General features: G+C 38.4%; 2 protein-coding genes across 9 annotated transcripts in view; one reads left to right on the forward strand and one right to left on the reverse strand.

Annotated features, from left to right (window-relative positions):
• Nucleotides 1-14,964, reverse strand: part of LOC132203159 (lachesin-like) — a 96,034-nt gene extending 81,070 nt beyond the window's left edge. Inside the window, exons 1-2 of one of the 4 annotated variants that reach the window (XM_059630697.1) lie at nt 14,850-14,964; nt 14,428-14,689 (exon numbers count right to left, since the gene is read on the reverse strand). The gene's annotated coding sequence lies outside the window, so the exon portion shown is untranslated. Of the gene's footprint in view, nt 1-14,427 lie in introns of all 4 variants that reach the window. The other 3 variants (XM_059630699.1, XM_059630698.1, XM_059630700.1) reach the window with 3 other exon arrangements.
• Nucleotides 14,965-15,093: 129 nt separating this feature from the next.
• LOC132203275 (lachesin-like) overlaps nt 15,094-18,151 on the forward strand; it is a 41,811-nt gene continuing 38,753 nt past the window's right edge. For 3 of the 5 annotated variants that reach the window (XM_059630928.1, XM_059630929.1, XM_059630930.1), the window contains exon 1: nt 17,498-17,626. In XM_059630928.1, the coding sequence (XP_059486911.1) occupies nt 17,560-17,626 (67 nt within the window). In that variant the 5' untranslated portion in view covers nt 17,498-17,559. Of the gene's footprint in view, nt 15,317-15,382; nt 15,428-17,497; nt 17,627-18,151 lie in introns of those variants that run through there. The other 2 variants (XM_059630932.1, XM_059630931.1) reach the window with 1 other exon arrangement.

Here is an 18,151-nt window from a genome sequence, read left to right on the forward strand (position 1 = left end):
TCCGCTGCTTTTTCCAATTCTGCTGTGTGTGTGTGTGTGTGTGTGTGTTCGGCAGTAGGCGCACACAACAAAAGAACAAAGGGAAGCCGCACAAAAAAACACAGCAGTGCTAATTTGCCCCGAGTATTAATTGCGCTGCTCGAATTGGCGACTGTCCGGCAAGCCGATATGCAATTGCTGCACTTTGCATTCAGTCACCGTAGCTGGGAGGCTGAAAGTCCAGACGGCCCAGCCCATTTATTTTTTGCCTTTGTTCGGCCGGATGGGGGATTAGAGGTCGCGTCGGTACAATTTTCTTCCTCTGCAAGTCAGCGGACAAAAAGGGAGAAGAAATTTCAAAGAGCTAATTTTGAAACATGCCAGCTCATTTTTGGTCTCATTATATTTTTTCAAAGTCTTTTCTTATAAAGAAAAAGACAGGGATGAAGGGACGACTCCTCAGCTTGGATATTAAAAAAAAATCTTTAATGTTTTTATGAATTTTTAGCATAACAATTTTATATGTATATATTTCTTGTGACCCCTGCATCCTATTGAGTGAGAGAAAAATTGCAGTGTGCCTGCTCATGATGAAACAAGATTTTCTACTTACGAAGTTAAGACATATAGAAGAATGGAATAAAATTACAATTAGGTGTTTCCTTTTTATTATTTTATTTTAATTTTTAACCCAACTGATTTTTTAGAGATTACTTTTCAACAGAACATGCCTCTTTATAAAAATTAATATTTTTACATAAGTTATTAATAAATATAAAATATGCACCGAAACTTGCAATTTTTAAAGTGTTTATTTATCATTGATGCTATTTAAAAGATTTGAAATCAAAACTATAAAATTAAAACAATCTAAATCGCCTTTTTAGTAAAAACAAAAGTCACCTTCAAACATATATAAATGAAAAGCACCTCAAATCCTCAAATGTTTGACAAACTTTTTTTTTGTGTTTACAGCTTTTATTCTTGATAAGCCTGGATTATCCTGATTTTAACGTCCAATTAAATGTTAAAAAATAGAAACACACTTTTTTATAGAAACTTAAAAATTAAAAAATAAAATTTTTTTGTAAATAATATCACGCAGTCTTTACAAATCGATTTATTTTTTAAAGTTAGTTAAAAGCGATTAAGTATTAAACTGTTGAACAAAGTTCACAAAGTTGAAAACAAACTATTTCATATAACCAAGCCCATATATAATATGTGAGAGAGACAAAACTGCTGAGAGTGTTTCACCGGCAGGCAGCTGAATTTTGCACGTGCAACATGAAATTTTGAACATGTTGGAAAGCGCGCAAATCTCCATCGTATCAGCATCAAAATCGCACCAAACTCGGGCTCTACGCGAGCTGTAATGCGCGCCCGGGGCGATTAAAAAGTCACAAAAGCAGAGGGTCCGTCGGAGCGGCCGGATGAAAAAGTGCGCTCACTTTTTTTCGACTTTCGGACGGACGAAAAAAAATACGTACGATGTAGTAGTAGTCTTGCAGCAGTACTTTCAATAAGGAGGGAAGAAGTTTGCCGGCAATCATTTAGTTATTCAGCACGTAAGGGGCGTAAATCTGCTCTCGGGCGGATATATTGCGAATGGAAATATCTGCGAGCCGGAGAGCGAGGCAGATGCCTCTGACACCAGCCACCTGCTGCAAGATGGACTGACTGCTCCTTCCCTATTCCATTGATATTGCCTGCATTCGCGCCGCACACCCTGTTTCAAATATTCTCACCTCCCTCGCTCGCACACCCGGCTGACAGCGGCAGCTTCTCTTTATTAGCAATATCGCACCTACGGCGGAACGTACGGCCGCCTAATGCGCGCCGAAATCCGAACCTTTTCTCCCGTCTTTTATATTCGACCAGACAATGGACGGCGGACAGATTCAAATTTGATTGCCGTCAAATTTGGAATTATTGCTTCTGAGAAGAGGGCAATTTGCCGGACATGACGAAGAATTGCACTTTGCATAATGTGGCTTTTTGACTGACCATATTTTCTTTTATCAAGTTCTGAATTTTTATACCCTGCGCTCGATCAATTTTGTTAGCACAATTATTGATTCATTTTTTCTTAACTTATAAACCCTATTATATAAATTTGCTATGCGATGGTACAGTTTTTTCCAACAATTCATTTTTTTCGAATGAATTATTGTTTTCAACAATTGCATGTAAACATTGTATTGTAATAACAATACAACGAATTATTATAAGTTTGTGACAAGTCAAGTATTTTTTTATTTATATTTATTATTTGACAGATATCCAAGATTATACAAACATTTTTAAAAATTGTAAAAAATAATTTTGAATTAAGGATCCATTTAAAAAAAATGGGTCACTCATGTTATTTTTCAACGACATACTTTTTAAACAAAATTTCAAACTTTTCATTTAAACAAATCAATAATAAACTGCAGACTCTACCAATTCCAAATTATTACATTTCCTCGATGGATAACTTTTTAAATAAAAATGAGCGTGTCAAGCGCAGAAGGCCATGAGTCAATTTGCCAGATTACTTCACTTTAATCTGTGCGGTGTACACTGCGTCAGATTAACGTCGGTCTCGCATTTCAGATTGCAGAGGGCAGTTCATTAAGTAAAGAGAGCACTTTCATAAATCACAAACACGGTGCCCCGTTTTCTGCGAGACGCAATTATGGAGCTCATTTTTAAAATTGGCCTATGATGGATGCGATTGGGCGACTCGATATACTCGCTCATTTGGCAAGACCTGCTGCAGATTGTTTTCGGTCGCGGACACGCGTGGAGGAACAAGAGCGACTAATTGATTGATGGCCATTTATTATCCAAAGTGCGATAAATTGTAGCGGTGGCGATGGCAACGCATCGATTGGCTGGCGTGGAGGCAGCAGGGCCGATGAACGTGCTGACAGCTTAATTGAGCCAGCCTCTGTCATACACTTTTAATATCAACAAAACAGATTGAACCACCTGTAAGTACATCCTGATTTATTATTCACACTGATGTTTTTCCATCCGCGCGCACACACACACATGGCTACCAGGCAGAGAGAAAAGCAGCAGGGCGTTGCTATTTTATTTTATACTCCGCCGCTCACTGAGAAGAGGCGACGTCGCCCAACTGCTAGCCTGACATTTCCCTTCGTGGAAATGAAAATCCCTCGCACAGGGAAACTATGAAAATAAGCAAATTTTAAATGAACTAAAATAAAAAAAAAATACAAATTATTAAAAAAAAGGATTAAAATTAAATTTTAATTAATTGTTTTTCTGATGCAACAAGGAAAAATACATTATTGAGTATACATCTAAGAATAATGATTATACTCTATACGCGAACAGGCTTAAATTTAAAGTTAATACTGTTTTTTTTTATCCAATCCCATAGCAATTATTTGCTTACTACTAAGATTGATAAATGAATTCATAGAATCAAGATATTATAATCATATTATTAAAAAAAGTTTATCTCATTAACGGAACATTTAAAAAAAAAAAATTAAAAAGCAAGTAACACAAAATTATAGAGAAAACTCTGGCGATGTCTTTGTTAAAATGGGAATTAACTTTAAAAATTTTCGTACTTTGTTTTCTCAAATTCCAGTTTTTCTTTTTCTTTTTTAAATTTTCTAGAGGTTCACGTTTCTGATGAAAATTAAATTCTAAGTAATCTTTTATAAAAATACAAGATAAAAGCTGGGATCAATTTGCATTAATACGTTAAAAATCATTAAAAAAAGAAAATTTTGTTGGAAAATTCACTCTTATATTACATTATTTATTATTGAAAATAGTCTTCCGAGAATTACGCGTTACTCTATTATATAGAAATAGCACAAAGTAAACATCAGTTCAATATTTGTCCTCTTAAATGTTGTATTTCAGAGAGGCAGGCATGCTTGACTTATTCTCCGAAAGGTACAAAGACCTTTTGACCATTTTGAAATTATAACATTGCATTACATAAGCTGGGCCAATTAAATGGGGCAGTGAGTGTTTTTCAATTAGCTTTAAGAGAGAATATGACCAGCCTCTCTCTCATTATTGCTCCATCCCAGCGAGCCCTAGTACAGGTCAGGGCAGGACGAGAGAGGGCCGTTCTCTATCACAATAAAGTGAAATACATACCGGGCAGGGCAATGTCGTAATGGAACGATTGTGAATCTGGACAGGTTTGTTTGCCTTGGCCGGTCGGTTGGTCGGGTGAGTGTTTTGACTGGCAAATGGCGGCCGAGAGAGCCGTTATAATTAAAACGCATCCAGCCTCGGTCAATTAGCAGAAAGGAGATCAAAGATAGCGCGAGAACGACCAGCCAGTGTGGCCGGTCGGTCATCAAAGTTTTAACAGCATTGTCTGCCGGCGTGTGCCGCCAGCCCGCGCCCAGATCACAGCAAAGTTACACGCCTTTTAAAACTTGCCGGGATAAAGGGTCTCTGGCGAGTGAGCAGGACGTGCTTCTTTGAGCCTGACATCACTCGTCGCTAATCACATTCGACTCAATCTAAGCGGGCGGGTGGGCTTTCCAAAAGGTGCACGTCAACTTATAGGTTGATCCTCGGCGATTTGAGCGGCCCTGATTGTAAGACACTTTGCAGAACACACGTAATTTGCATTCACGCGGAATCTTAGAAACTCCAAAGCTTGGTTGATCAACAAAATAAAAAAAATGGGCAGAAAAAGTTTTTCAAAGATGATCCCCTTGAACCCCAAACTTCTTCAAGTCAAAAAGAAGAGCTTCTAGAATCAGCAGTTTAACTTTTGAACTCTATTGATGAGATAAAATAAAGCAAGAATTCATTTGTAAAAAAAGGTTAATTAATTCCACTATTCTGTTGACTCATGAAATTTATGAATTATGCAACCTGCTTGTATGTCCGGAAGGGGGGGACCATTTTCTCTTATTTGGAACTAAATTTTTAAATTACTTAAATATTATTCTCTCTCACTAACGCAATTCAAGAACTACTGCATATAATTTAAGTATTCAATAACAAATAAAATTTAATTTAAAAAAAGCTCAATTCAATAGATGTTATTCTCATTGAGTGAATGCTTTTTATTTTAATGAATACCGTTTTCCAGGGATAATAAAGAGAGCGAAATTGCAGTTTCTCAAAAAGCAATCTCCACTGCGTAAAACTGATGAATAGCGACATGTTGATTAAAAAAGGGGCAGGAAAAGACCCGATAATCCCGTCGAATGGAACTCGTCCAGCTCGGCGTTGCTGTGCATGTGCAGTGCTTTTTGCCGCACCGCCGCCACGGCCCTTTGTCACTCTTGCGCGGCCAATAACTCAGCGCTCGTTTGGTAATTAGTGAGCGCTTAAGAGCCTGCGGCTCTGCAAAACTGATACACTAACTGCTGGCAGCTGAACGTTCTCTATGCACGTAGGCAGGCGCGGGTTCGTCTCTTGGCGAGCTAGCAAGCGTTGATAAAATATTCATTACACACAACACAGACGACGCGCCAGCATCTGGATTGTCTCCCACGGTGGGCGGGTGTAATTTGCGGCTGCACATTCATAGGTGCTAACTTTGGGCCGTGCATGAAACAACTCAAAATAGATTAACAGTGCTGCTAATGGATTTAATTAGTTTCAATTTGCGAATTACAACGTTACATCATTTTTCGGAGGAAAAAATTATTTGTTTATTTTTGATAAATACAGTTCATGTATAAATACATGAATTTAAATTAAATCCTCAAATGCAATTATTTTAATTAATAAACTGTTAAACAAATCACCCCAATGAAACTGATGCAATGAGGTTATTTTATTACTAAATATTGAATTCGTCAGCTGCACTCATTGTCAGAAAATAAAATAAGCGGTTCTATTCTTATAATTTATCTGATATTTATATATAAAAAAAAAATGTTTATTTGCATATACCTCTGACTCTGATATAAGACAGTGCAGCAATGTTGAGTTTAAATTTACATTTGAAGAGTTTCCATTTTTCTCTCTCAATTAGTTAAGTAATTTTTTTATTCTAAAAATTCACCTGATTTATTTAAATTCAAAATTTCCGAACTTACTTTATTTTTGCAAAAATTTGCAAAGTTTTATAACATCAGTGTGAGAATTTGTTGCACTTCCCCGTCAAAGTTTCTCTGCTTTGCGCGCGCGAGCCGCGGGAAATAAATAGTTTGCACTCTAACACGTGATTAATCAAATTGATACGTACGTGTTCTCTGCGGATTCTCCTCTCTCCGACCCTAACTACACTATTACAGCCTGCATTTGTCTACTGTCGTTGCGGCTCGCAAATTCAAATGCGCTCTGTGCAACTCACAGGCAAACCGTACGTCTGCAGTGGAAATGCATTTCACCCGCCTAGCTGGATTGTATGCGATCTAGACTGACAAACGCATTGCGAATGACAAACTGCGCAAAGGCTTCATTAAAAGACTAACATATTGGGACTTGCATTAAAAGTTTCTTAATTTTATATAGATTTTAACTAATTAAATTGTAAACAGTAAATCTTTCAATTTTCTTAATCTTTTTTATAAAGTGTCGTAGAATACACATTGAAGAAAACATTTGAAAGATTAAATCGGATTAAATCAAAATTTTGATGGAAGAAATTAAATTATTAATGTTTAGTATGTCCTTTTTCATAAGATGTAAAAATTTTCTTATATAGTAAAAAGGAAAATAAATTATGTAGCAACTGTGATAATTTTTTTTCTTTATATTTGATCTTGTTTTCATCACTGCCAGAATCATTTCATCCAACTAGGGAAATTCTGCTTTAAGCATTTTGCCGCAGAACTTTTTCACGAGACTCTCTCGCGAGCTGTATAGCGACTCATCAAATTACAAATGCCGAGGGATAGACGGAAAATAACGAGAGAGCGAGTCAACTGGGTGAATAAAAATTGATGAAGCCGTTGGTCTTTTTTTACACACGCTGAGAATAAGTCGCCGGCGTTCAGCAGGCGGCAGGAAACACCAGCAGCAGCTATAGCGCGATCCCACCCCGTTGGTGCCAAAAAAGGAAAACTTGTTTATTTTTGCGTATACTCTCTGCTGCGAAAGAGACTCCTTATTTTAAAATATCGCATGGCGCACTCTAACAAAGAGAAAACGGGCCACTCCGCCTTTATTTATGATTGGGAATCATGGATTCGGAGATTATTCAATTCCGTTGAATGCGTGCAAAAGCTTTTCAGCGTTTTCTTAGACCACTTACGATAAGAAGCGTTTCGTCCATCGTCAGACACAGATTTACAACCGAGATAAGGCAATGTGTCTTTCTACTCGTACTCATACTATATTTTTTAAGGCCGAGACGAAAAAAAGTATGGAACATCATAAACTCAATAAATCCTAAAATGCATGATTTTTTTTATATTTGTTAAGGACCTCGTGAAAAACTTTAACTTTTTTACCAATCTCGCTTTTGCAGTTCATTTGCCCAGTTCTGGAGTTCCGAAATCAAAATGAAGCACATTGGAAGTTATTTTATTTAATTTTCTTTGCTAGCTTTTGCTGAGAATTAAAATAAGTTGAAAATTAGAGATATATAAGTTTTTATTCTAGAAATATTTTGGCAGTTGAAACAATTTTCTCCAATTACTATTCAGATTTTCGTTGCATGAGCACATTATTAATTTCACTTATCCCCATGGTAATTACTTTACTTGGCAGCATTATTAAGCGGCTCGCTCGCAAGTTTATTGTGTCTGGGGCCCTTTCATTCGAAGAGCTGAGAAATATCCCTGAAATAAATGGCCGTCGGAAATCTGAGCTCTCTGACACTTGCAGCCATATAATAATTGAATTCCACACGGGATGGAATGCCATCCAGGCTGCCTAATTCATTTAGCCGTGTATGTGTATTTGTGCGAGGCGGGCGTCGAGAGTTGGCCTCGGATTTATTGTTGGAAATAGTTGAGATGAGCCATGCAGCCAGTGACCCATTAGGCAAACAAACACACAATTGAGCCGGGGCGCAGGTATGCGGCTCGCAGACTTCCCATCTTTGTGGAATGGGTCCATTCTTCGACCCTCTATCTCCAGCGAAATTTCTCTCAAATTATTTCTCAGCAGGCGCCTTTGTTGCGTCGCCGGCGCCGCACGTATTTTTGCGGCGTGTTTGTCTCGCAGCCACAGACTTGACAATGCCAATTAATTTTCCTTTTGGTGTGGGAACAATTTGATACAAAATATTTTATGACGTATTTCATTAATAAATAGTAACGTTTTAATTTAATTATCCAATGAAAGAAATAAATAATAAAGAAAATTAAAGTTTGAAATGCTTTCAACTTGCAACTTTTTCTATGCATGTACTGTATATGTACTCTCGGCTCCCTTTAAGCTCATCACAGTGGTTTCAATTATGTCCGTTTGAATAAAATATACTTTGATGAGTGGAAAAAGCGTAAAAAGAGTAATCTGTTTAACCATGTTTAACGTTATTCTCTTGCAACAGTAAATTTATTTTACAGAGTTTTGGGTGATAATTTTAAAAATTCAGCTTATTGTTAGTTTATTTTAGAAACTAGCGAGGAATATTTTTAAGTTAAAAGTGAACAAGAAACCTGTGCAGGAATGAACTATTTGCCGTGCAAAATCTCCAGCTTAAGTGAGACACATTCATGCGTGTCAAAGGAGCGGTGAAAACAAGCAATTAAAGGGTTGTCGCCTCGTGAAGGGGCAAAAAGTGAGTGAGAATTTGCGTGCCAGCTGTTCTGGGTCGGATGGATTTTAAAGCGGCGTGTGCCCTCGCCAAATTGCAATGCAGATGTGCGGCCGGGCGGCCCCAAAAAAGAGCCGCAGAAGCCGCAGCGGCGGCCGAGATGTGACAGGCGAGTATTAGCGACGTCCCTTGGACGCAGGCCAGACGGGATTTGTATCAATGAATAATGCGCTCATTACATTAAACGCGTACGTGTGTGCCGGCGAGAGACGCTTTTTCAGCGCCCTTTCAAAGCATTGACTTATTGCGAGACATGCCGAGAGCCAGTCGTGCAAACAGCTTTTCCACAAAGGGGAAAAAGAGATGCGTCCTCTGGGTTTGCACGGCGACACAAACAAATGTTTCCAAGCGCAGTTCCGCTGAAAGGATTGTGCAATCAAATATTTGTTGCAATCATACTTGACCAATACTCCATATACATGAAGATTTTTTAAATTTACATTTGTCGATCAACTATTTTTTCCTTTTATTCTCATTCTCACTGACATTTTAAATAATCGAGCTATTTCAAGCCAGAGAAGCCAAAATTAAACCAAAAAATCAGCTTTGACAATTGCTTAGGAGCACTATTTCAGCAACATATTTCAAATCGACAGGAATTGTTCTCTTTTCCAGATGTAAAATTTTTAAATGGGTACGTAATAAGGGAGTAAATAATTTATTTCAATCTATTCTCAATACTGCAATAGCATTAATTGCAACCGTTATTGTGAAACTAACTGGCGACGCAGCCAGTTTAAAGATAATTTTATTTTAAATGTAAAATTACCGACTTTTGATCAAATAGTGATTTTTTTAAATGATGTAATAAAAAATTAAATATTTTGTTGCATATGATTGCCGTTTTAAACCCATTTTGATGCGGAATTTCTATGACTGTGTCCAGTTCATTTTTAGAAAGTTTTACACTGTTTGAAGTGGTCTCAAATTTTCACGGTCCATGCGGATTTGTTGATTTTAGCTACAAATAGAGCAAAAATTTTTAATGTGGAACTTTCGGAACCCAACCTTTAATTTTATTAATATAATAAAATTTAATTACATATTGGAAGTAATCATTTAAGAAAAATTTAGTTTTATCTCAAAATAAATTTGGGAATGAGATTTTTACGACACCAAAATTTGTTTCACCCATTTTATTTTACAAGTTTGATAATCTCAGCATTATTTCCTCATTGAATTCAGTTATGTATTATTTAAATAATTTAAATTTTATGATTTTAACAAAAGTTTGTTTTTATAAATCTCAATTTCGTTACCCAGTCTGTGAAAGTCTAAACAATTTATTTTCATTCTTTATTCAATATAACTATAGTTCTTTGTCAAAACTTTTAGGCATTACGCCCAGCAGTGCTAAAGAGCTTTTCATCCGCGCCGCGTCAGATGAATTTTAATGCGACTGCTCATCTTCTTATTAACACACTAAGAATCAACGAGAGAGAGCGACGGAGGGTGAGTCCGTCCGGCGCCACTGGCTGCAGCTACATTTTATATTGCCCGATGAAATACATAATATAACAGCAGTCTGCAGCCATTTCCCTCTCTCTCTCCACCACTATAGCTGCCTTTTGTTTTGCACAGCGCACTAATCGGCTACGACATGCCGGAATATCCCCTATATTGCTGATGCTCGCGATGGGGATGCTGCGCGCGAAGAGGGGTGAAAATAAAGAGAATGCTGCGTTTCGCATCTAACTGGCCACCACCAACACTTCTCGATGTCTTAGTCACCGCAGGGAGTTACGTTTTTGTTTCCATCGTTGGGGTGCAAGTTGATCTGGTCTTTGGAAACATATTTTTATTCAATTGAATGTCAAAAAAATTCACCCGTTAAATTGAAACACAGAAGATATCTATATTAAAATAAGTAACGAATTCTTACATAAAATATTATTTTATCCCAAAAATTTGCAACCTAAAATCAAAAGCGAAAGGATTAAATTTGGTAAATTTTTGCAAGAATTATTAAATCTCAAGGAATAAGCAAATTTGGATGTTTCCCAAACCACTAATCATTCATAGAGTAGACTTAATTTGTAAAAATGTTACAATGTTCTAGGAAGCTTAAATTAATAATTGGATTAGGGTCTTCCATTTGCCCGCTTTTCCAGTATCACTGGCTCGAAACAAGGTTGGCAATGCGTCACCCAGCAGTTAGTATAACGCAGTGAACGCGCAGTATTGATCCTGATAAATGATGGATGTGGATAATTCTTGTGTACTCTCGCGGTGACAGTCTTGTGGGTGAACGAAAGTGAAGTGACACATGACACGGGCCCTGCATTGTTTCCTGACAGCCTGCCGGCGAGGCCCGATTGACCCGCTCTCTCGTCCTTTTTGTTTCAATTCCAGCGAAACGCTCTCGCCTGCCAATTGCCACCACCCCCATTTAATGCATTTTTCGAGTTTGCCCTGCCCTAATTTTTTTTTACAGAACCTGAATAATGCTCTATTGTTATAATAATTTTATTAACAATATAAGGTTTGGAAAAAAATAATTAATCTCCATAAATTTCTTCTGAAAATATTTCATGGCGTACGATTCTGTAAGAAGTTTTCCATGTTAAATAATATCTCTCATAGAATTAAAGATAAAATCCTAAACAATTTATGGATGAATAGCCAAATTATAATTCTACAGTCATCAAAAATTTGCTTTTATAATATAAGTGAATTAATCAATTAAAAATATCAGAACCTAACAGTTTAATTTGTTGAGGCCCAACACTAAAATATGCTATTGCCAGTGAGAGACTAGATTAAGGCACTCAGAGTTACCTGCTAGCTCTTGGTTTGTTTGCTGGAGAAAGGGCTACTCTGGAAAGAAGAGAGTGCGGGTGCGAAGAGAGTAGCTGCAGAGCCGCAAGAATTCCAAGTGCGGCTTTATTGCGGCTCATATTGGCTCGCCCGAGCACTTATCTCCGACCGTCCGTCTGTTTATTAAGTCTTGACGGAGCGAAAACGAGCCATTCGGTCCGAATTTATGGTGATCACACCCGTTCCGAAAGCACCGTTTGTTCTCGCGCAATTGTCAATTATTTCAGCCCCTGTCACGCGACTCATCGACCTGTTGACCTTTTTCTTATAAGAAACTCATTCCAAAATTATCGCTTATTGTTATAATTCGAAATAGAATTTGGTTATGGAATTATAAGTGAGATTTAAAAAAAATATATTTATGATGGAAAGAAGATAATATTGCTTATGCTTACTGTGGTGGATTGGTCCTTTTTATGGATAAAACAATTTTTGAGTTTTTATATAGATGTTGCTAAAACTCTGAGCATAATGAACTCATGTAATTCACTCAATTAATTAAGCACAAAATCCGAGTAACTCACTTTAATGCAGCAATTGGCATTCCGCGCAAATCACCCTTCGTGCTCGCAAAATAAAATTGCCATTAGCCTCTGCAACAGCTCCTGCATAATCTGCCTACACAGTGGGCGAGTCAAATAATAATTGATAACGTAAAACAAAATAACACTGGTCGGTTGGCATTTTCAAAACACTCGCTCAGCAAACAAGAGCAATTTCAATGCAAAAGAGGCAATGTAAAAGGTTTTGTATCTGAATGCATAAACTATCAGATAATTGCGAACAGCTGAAAACCAACAATATCTAAATTTTATTGTCTTTCTTTCTGCAATTGAAACAGTACCAATTTAGAACACATAATTATATTATGCTCAAAGCCACAATATGAAATTAATTTTTTTTTTTTTTTTTTAATTGAAGCGGAAAAGTTATGTAATAATTTAATTCGGTCGTTTCTTTTAAAAATATTTCTATGAAGTAATATTTTAAAGCTGACATTAAAAATTGGGTTAGTCATTCTTGTCAATTGTCATATAAAAAAAAATATATATTATTCAAATAGTTTTCTCTTTCATCAAACAATTTCTGATAATTGTTCCTATCAAGAACGCGAAATAAAAAGAAAAGGAAGAAAATAGAAATAAAAATCACTCTCTTGCGCGACATAAACACAAAAGTGAAATTAATTACTCTCGGGGCGAAAAAGCCCATCAAAGAAGAGGTGTGCTTTCATTTTCGCAGCGAGGGGAAAAAGTAAGAGAGGACGGCGGCGTTCCAGAGCGAAGGCAAACAATATAAAAAAGCGAGAGAGGAAGCCGAGAGGGACGAGAATTTATTTTTAATACCGTGCGCTGTTTGCTCAGAAGTGATTGCAATTTTCGCAGCTCCGGTGTTAAGTACGGCGGAGAGAGACAATAAAAAACAATAACAGCACGGCGCCGGGGATGAGATGTGACCTCGTTATTGTTGACGCCGCGCGCACCGACCTGTGATAACCATAAATCTTGCCCCAGATGCTCCGACCTAATCAAATAAGAAACCAGTTAAATGGCAGGCGTTTCCTTCCTAAATAAAGAGACACGCAACCAACCACGTTCCTGATCTTCTCAACTTAAATTGACGTAAAATAAATAAAAGTTTATTTATGAAAATTATTTTCTTTTTAAAGCCTTCCTTTAAAATCCTTCCACCTAATATTTATTAGGATTTTAGGTTGTTTTTCACGCGGATAATGACATTGCAAGCAAAAAGGTAAACAACAACTGAGAAGTTTTATATTAAAATATAATTACATATTTTTAAATTAATTTAGTTCTAAACTTGATGGCTACCTTCTCCCCATGGACATTCTACACAGAAACACCAAATCACGTCCGTTCGGTTTAATTTCGCGAGCCGCTTTCAGCGTGATCGCCGCACAGAAGCAATCAGTTAGCGGATTCAGACGAGCGTCACAGCCCCTGGAGGTTGTGCAGCGCCGTTTTACGCCGACGATAAAGGGTTAATAAAAAGGTGTTGCACACACGCGGCGTGAACGGGCTTTAATAAACCTTCTGCAGCAGGCGTGCATGCAGGCGCGGCGAGCCAATATTGACTACCAATAAAGGGACGTGACCCCGGACGGCAGGTAGAACGGCGAGAGCGCGCCTAGGTAATACCGGTCATTATTGACCAATCTGAGGCGCTTCCTCCGAATCTCTCGCCTCAATCCCCCGATTCGCAATATAACCAGCAGCTCCGACCGTCCGTACACATTACGCCGCAATCTGCTCAACTGATCGGTGGCTGTATTTGCTTCTGCGGTGGAACAAGCAACAAAGGCTCGGAATGATTATTTCGATTCGATAAAATATTACTGAAATTAGGAAAAATGTAGATGATTCTCTAATTGTACGAGCCATTATTTCTCTGATCAGATAAGTATTAAAATTATATAATTATAGTTTTAAATATTTTTGAATTTAACTTTCATTTAGAAATATACATAATAAATTCTTCGGAGCGTTATATTAATCATTGCAAGATATTCTTTATGAACCATTAGAAAATTTTGGTTTCCACTTTCCGAAAATTTAATTTTAACTCTAGAATTGAACTGTTTTGAACTTCTAGGTAAATAATATATGCTGAGTAAGGAGCATCCATTCTTAAACTCGCAATTCGGCCCAAAAATTTAAAACTTCAGAAATCCGAGTTCACCTTCCAGGAGCTTTTTGTCAAATCCAACAGCGCACTTGCACTTGTTGGGATTGTTGAGCTCCGAGAAGCCAACTTTGGTGATGAGTTGCAAATTTGACAAAACTGCAATTTAAAAAGTTCAAAATTCAAGAGCAGGATACTATTGTCAAAATAGTGGTCAAATGCAAAAGCCAATCAATCAACTCTCAAATATTTAAATTTTTTCCACTAACCTGAGCACAAAGGTTGGTTGTGATGAGGTGAGGGGGGTCTGCAATCAAGTGGAAAATGGTGGCCAGTCTCTTGAAGTTGAAATTTTTCCTTTGCATGCCGTGGTGATTGGCAAAGAGAGGCGCCGGTCGTGCTTGGGCGAGTTGAACACGAGGCCAGGAAGGGCAGGAAGGCGGTCATCAGCAGGAACTTGGCATGGTACGGCAGCTCCATCGCCGTCACTGCTGAGATCTCAGTGCGTTTGAACTCTTCACATCAACAGGTCTATACAGAATATTAAATATTACAACTCTCAATTAAAGTAGAAGTGAAATTGAAATTTTTCAACAGCTAAGGCGCAGGTGGACCCTCTGGATGGCCGCTTGCAGGTGCGGCTGCAGAGGGTGGTCCAGATTGTGCGCTGGTCGTTGCTTAGATCTTTAACCAGGACAAAGTGCTAGTCAGCCTGGATGTGCAGAACATGAACAAAATAAAATTATTGTTCTATGACATGTATCAGATAAAGTAATTTTCTTTTGTTTGTTGAATGTTGAACTAGAGGCTCTCCCTCCAGCCATAGCCAATAGCCAATCAGCGATTATCAGCGCGCGTGGCAAGTCTGGCGAGAGCGAGGGGCGCGCGGCGCGCTTGATTTGAAAACAGAAATCGTAAACAATTAACAGCTAAGCATGACGCATACAAAATAATTTCTCGAAAAGAAACCCATTTGTTTCGCTCGTCGGCGGCCGATCGCCGACTTTCCGTGAGTGAATACATAAATTCATTAATTAATGCTTGAAAGTAATTTAGATTTTTTACGCCGAATTAACCAAATTTTTTGTGAGAAAATAGAAAATATACATACATATTACGTGATACAAGCTGAGTCATGATGAGCGCACCTTTTTTTAGGTATGAGTACTATAAGTACTGATTTGTCTGCATTGCGCATTAATTTTAATTTTCGTGTCATTATAGGTCTCTTTAGAGCAAACATGGCATAAATATGGAGAGGAGAACAAGGTATGTATAATTGAACAGTTTTTTTTTGTTTCTTTCACCGTTTTGGCCTAAACTGGCGAAGCCCAAACCACATATTATATTTAGTTTTAGTTAGTGTTTTATTTATTTTAAAATCTCAATCACAATTAAGCATTAGGCGTTTTAAGTTAAGCCAATTAAGGGAATTACTAAATAATGTAGATTTTAGTTAATCAGCCACAAACCATCCATTAGCGCCTGCACTCCTCATAGCTGCTTTGTGGCAACTCTCGCCCGTCGTTTCGCCGCTTGTTCACTCTCGGTTGCTTGCCAGGGCGAATTATCGGAATGCGCCGGCGGCCCTTTTGGTTAGCCGTCTCGCGGATTAAAAGCAGCTGGCGTGCATCTTGATGGGCCCTCGAGGGGCGGCAAATGGCCCGGCCGCCCACTGACCGACCCGAGGAAAGGACCATTCTTTGCTGGCCCCATTCAGTCCCCAGAGTTTGCGTTCCAATCCATCACTCTCGTTTCCGCCGGCTCGCTGCTTTTCCACTCTGTGAGGGAGATGGAATAATAATTTTTCATTCCAAAACGCACGCTGATTTGTTTGTTTTCGTTTTTCCTGTCCAGAGAATGATTTTTGCCGGAGGTGGATTTTGGGATATGATTTATGAAGAGAGAGTGCGTGGAATATGCATCCGCTTGCTGTCCGGCTACTCGCACGAGGAATTATTTCAGCACCAAATTTTAATATAAATAATTAAACAAACATGACTTCCCGGGTTGTTGCTTTTTAAGGCTCAGAAGTACTAATTAAAATATTGATGCTGCCAACTCATTTGCGCCCTCGGAAAGACGTGCGCGAGCGCCTGTTATTGGCAAATGAGCAATCTAACTCAAATAAAGTCCCAGGGGCTCTTGTTTTCCATCAAACAACTGCCTCTGGTAAATATTTCATCGCCAAACAATACATTTACAAAGTTTCACTCGGTATATAGCTACGCCGACAGTTCTCTTTGGAGTTGCTTTTGGTGTTTTCTTCCAAGAGCGAGCGAGATGAGATACGGAGCGATGAGAATCCGTCTCATCATCGTACTGCGTAAATTATTCATTCATTTCCGTTCGCTGCGCACGCTCACGTTTAACTCGCAATACGGAATGGTAGTTTTATGCCACCACCGTGGATATTGGAAACTTTTAACTCCGATATTATTGAGAAAAGGAAAATATTTAAACAAGAAAAGGTGTGTGTTTACTCGGAACGGTTCATTAAAAGCATTCCTAATTAAATTGGTTGCCCACGGTTATTTATTAAAAATAGAGTAAATTGATTTTTTCAGAACACTAATTGTAATTTTTATTAAATGTTATAGAGACAAATTTGATGTTCGAGTTGCATTTTGCTCAAATCAAGCAGAGATTTGATCACAGCTCTAGTTAAAAATTTGTATGGAAAACAATTTTCCTTCTCTCGCAAGCCAAACAGAACTTCAGCATTTCAGTTTTTAGCTTCAGTTACTCTTTTAATCTTTTTGAAAATAAATTTTGACCTTTTAATACTCCAGCAAGTCCAGCATAATTAAATTTTATTCCCCGATTTTCAGGAATGTTCAAATTAAAGTCAAGACAGAAGAATTTAAAAAAAAAAATGCACATGTAATATTCTGCAACATCCGGCAAATATGAAAAATTTTAATTCCCTCCCTTGCACAAACTGACGTTGCTATCGGAGTGCGAGAAATTCCAGAAATACCTGCAGCAACTCGCACCTAACACAAAGTTAATTAAACTTAAAAAATATAAGAGGCAAGGATGGTGGAATCCGGAAAGGGCCCGAGAAGTTAATCAGGAGGCGAAAAAATTGCGTCGGTGGATGAAGAGCGGCTTGAGTGTTGATCCTCTTAAAAGAAAGTTGGCGGCTGTTTATCTGCGGCTTTCTCGTTTTCGTCACCTCTCGCGGGCGGCGGCGGCTCAACAGGTATTATTTCGTGTATTCTTAAACACCGGGGTGCGATAAGAGCACGTGGGTCGTTTCGGAGGGTGCGCGCGCCCCCACCGCCCGGATCGATTTCACCCTCGGAGGCTGAGCGTGTTGCGAGTCAGTCAGTCGACGGCCGACCACTCGTCCCTCCAGCAGCGGCCGCGACACGTGTCATGCCCGCCGAGAAGACGACATGAGCCGGCCGATGCTCCAGTGGTGCGTCGCCCTCGTGCTCCTCGCGGCCGCCACCCCCGCCCTTGGTGAGTCACCTTCCGACTTTCCCATTGCTGATGTATAAATTCTCTTTGCAAATCGCGCTTTTCCCAGTTTCGCTTTGCGGCGGGACTTTTTGTGGTATTGTTGCTAATCAGCTTATTTTCGCTTCAGTAATTGGCCTTGTATTTTGTATTTCTAAAAGTGCCCCCCTGGTTAACAATGGTTGCTAAGGAAAATTTTGCGTAGCGTGACTCTTGGATTTGAATGAGCGAAGTTTCTGCAAAAGCTCTTTATGTTTGGTTTCAGCATTTCCAGACTCAGTTAGACCCTTTGAAGTTGTGATAATGAATTTAAGCACAACGGCTGACAGTCTTATTTCGTGGTTTGCCTAGTCTTTCCACAAATCTGGTACTCATATTAAAGGAAATGAATTTTTACCGCGTCTTTTGTGTTTTCTATAAATTAAATATGCCATAAAAACTTTGTTTTCAAGGTTTCTTAAAGATTCAGGAGGGCTTTGATATATGCAAAACTGAAATTTACAGGAGAAAAATGTTACTTTAGGGGAA

Source organism: Neocloeon triangulifer, unplaced genomic scaffold (assembly GCF_031216515.1).
Source record: "Neocloeon triangulifer isolate White Clay Creek 2 clone unplaced genomic scaffold, ASM3121651v1 ptg000017l, whole genome shotgun sequence".
NCBI lineage: Eukaryota > Metazoa > Arthropoda > Insecta > Ephemeroptera > Baetidae > Neocloeon > Neocloeon triangulifer.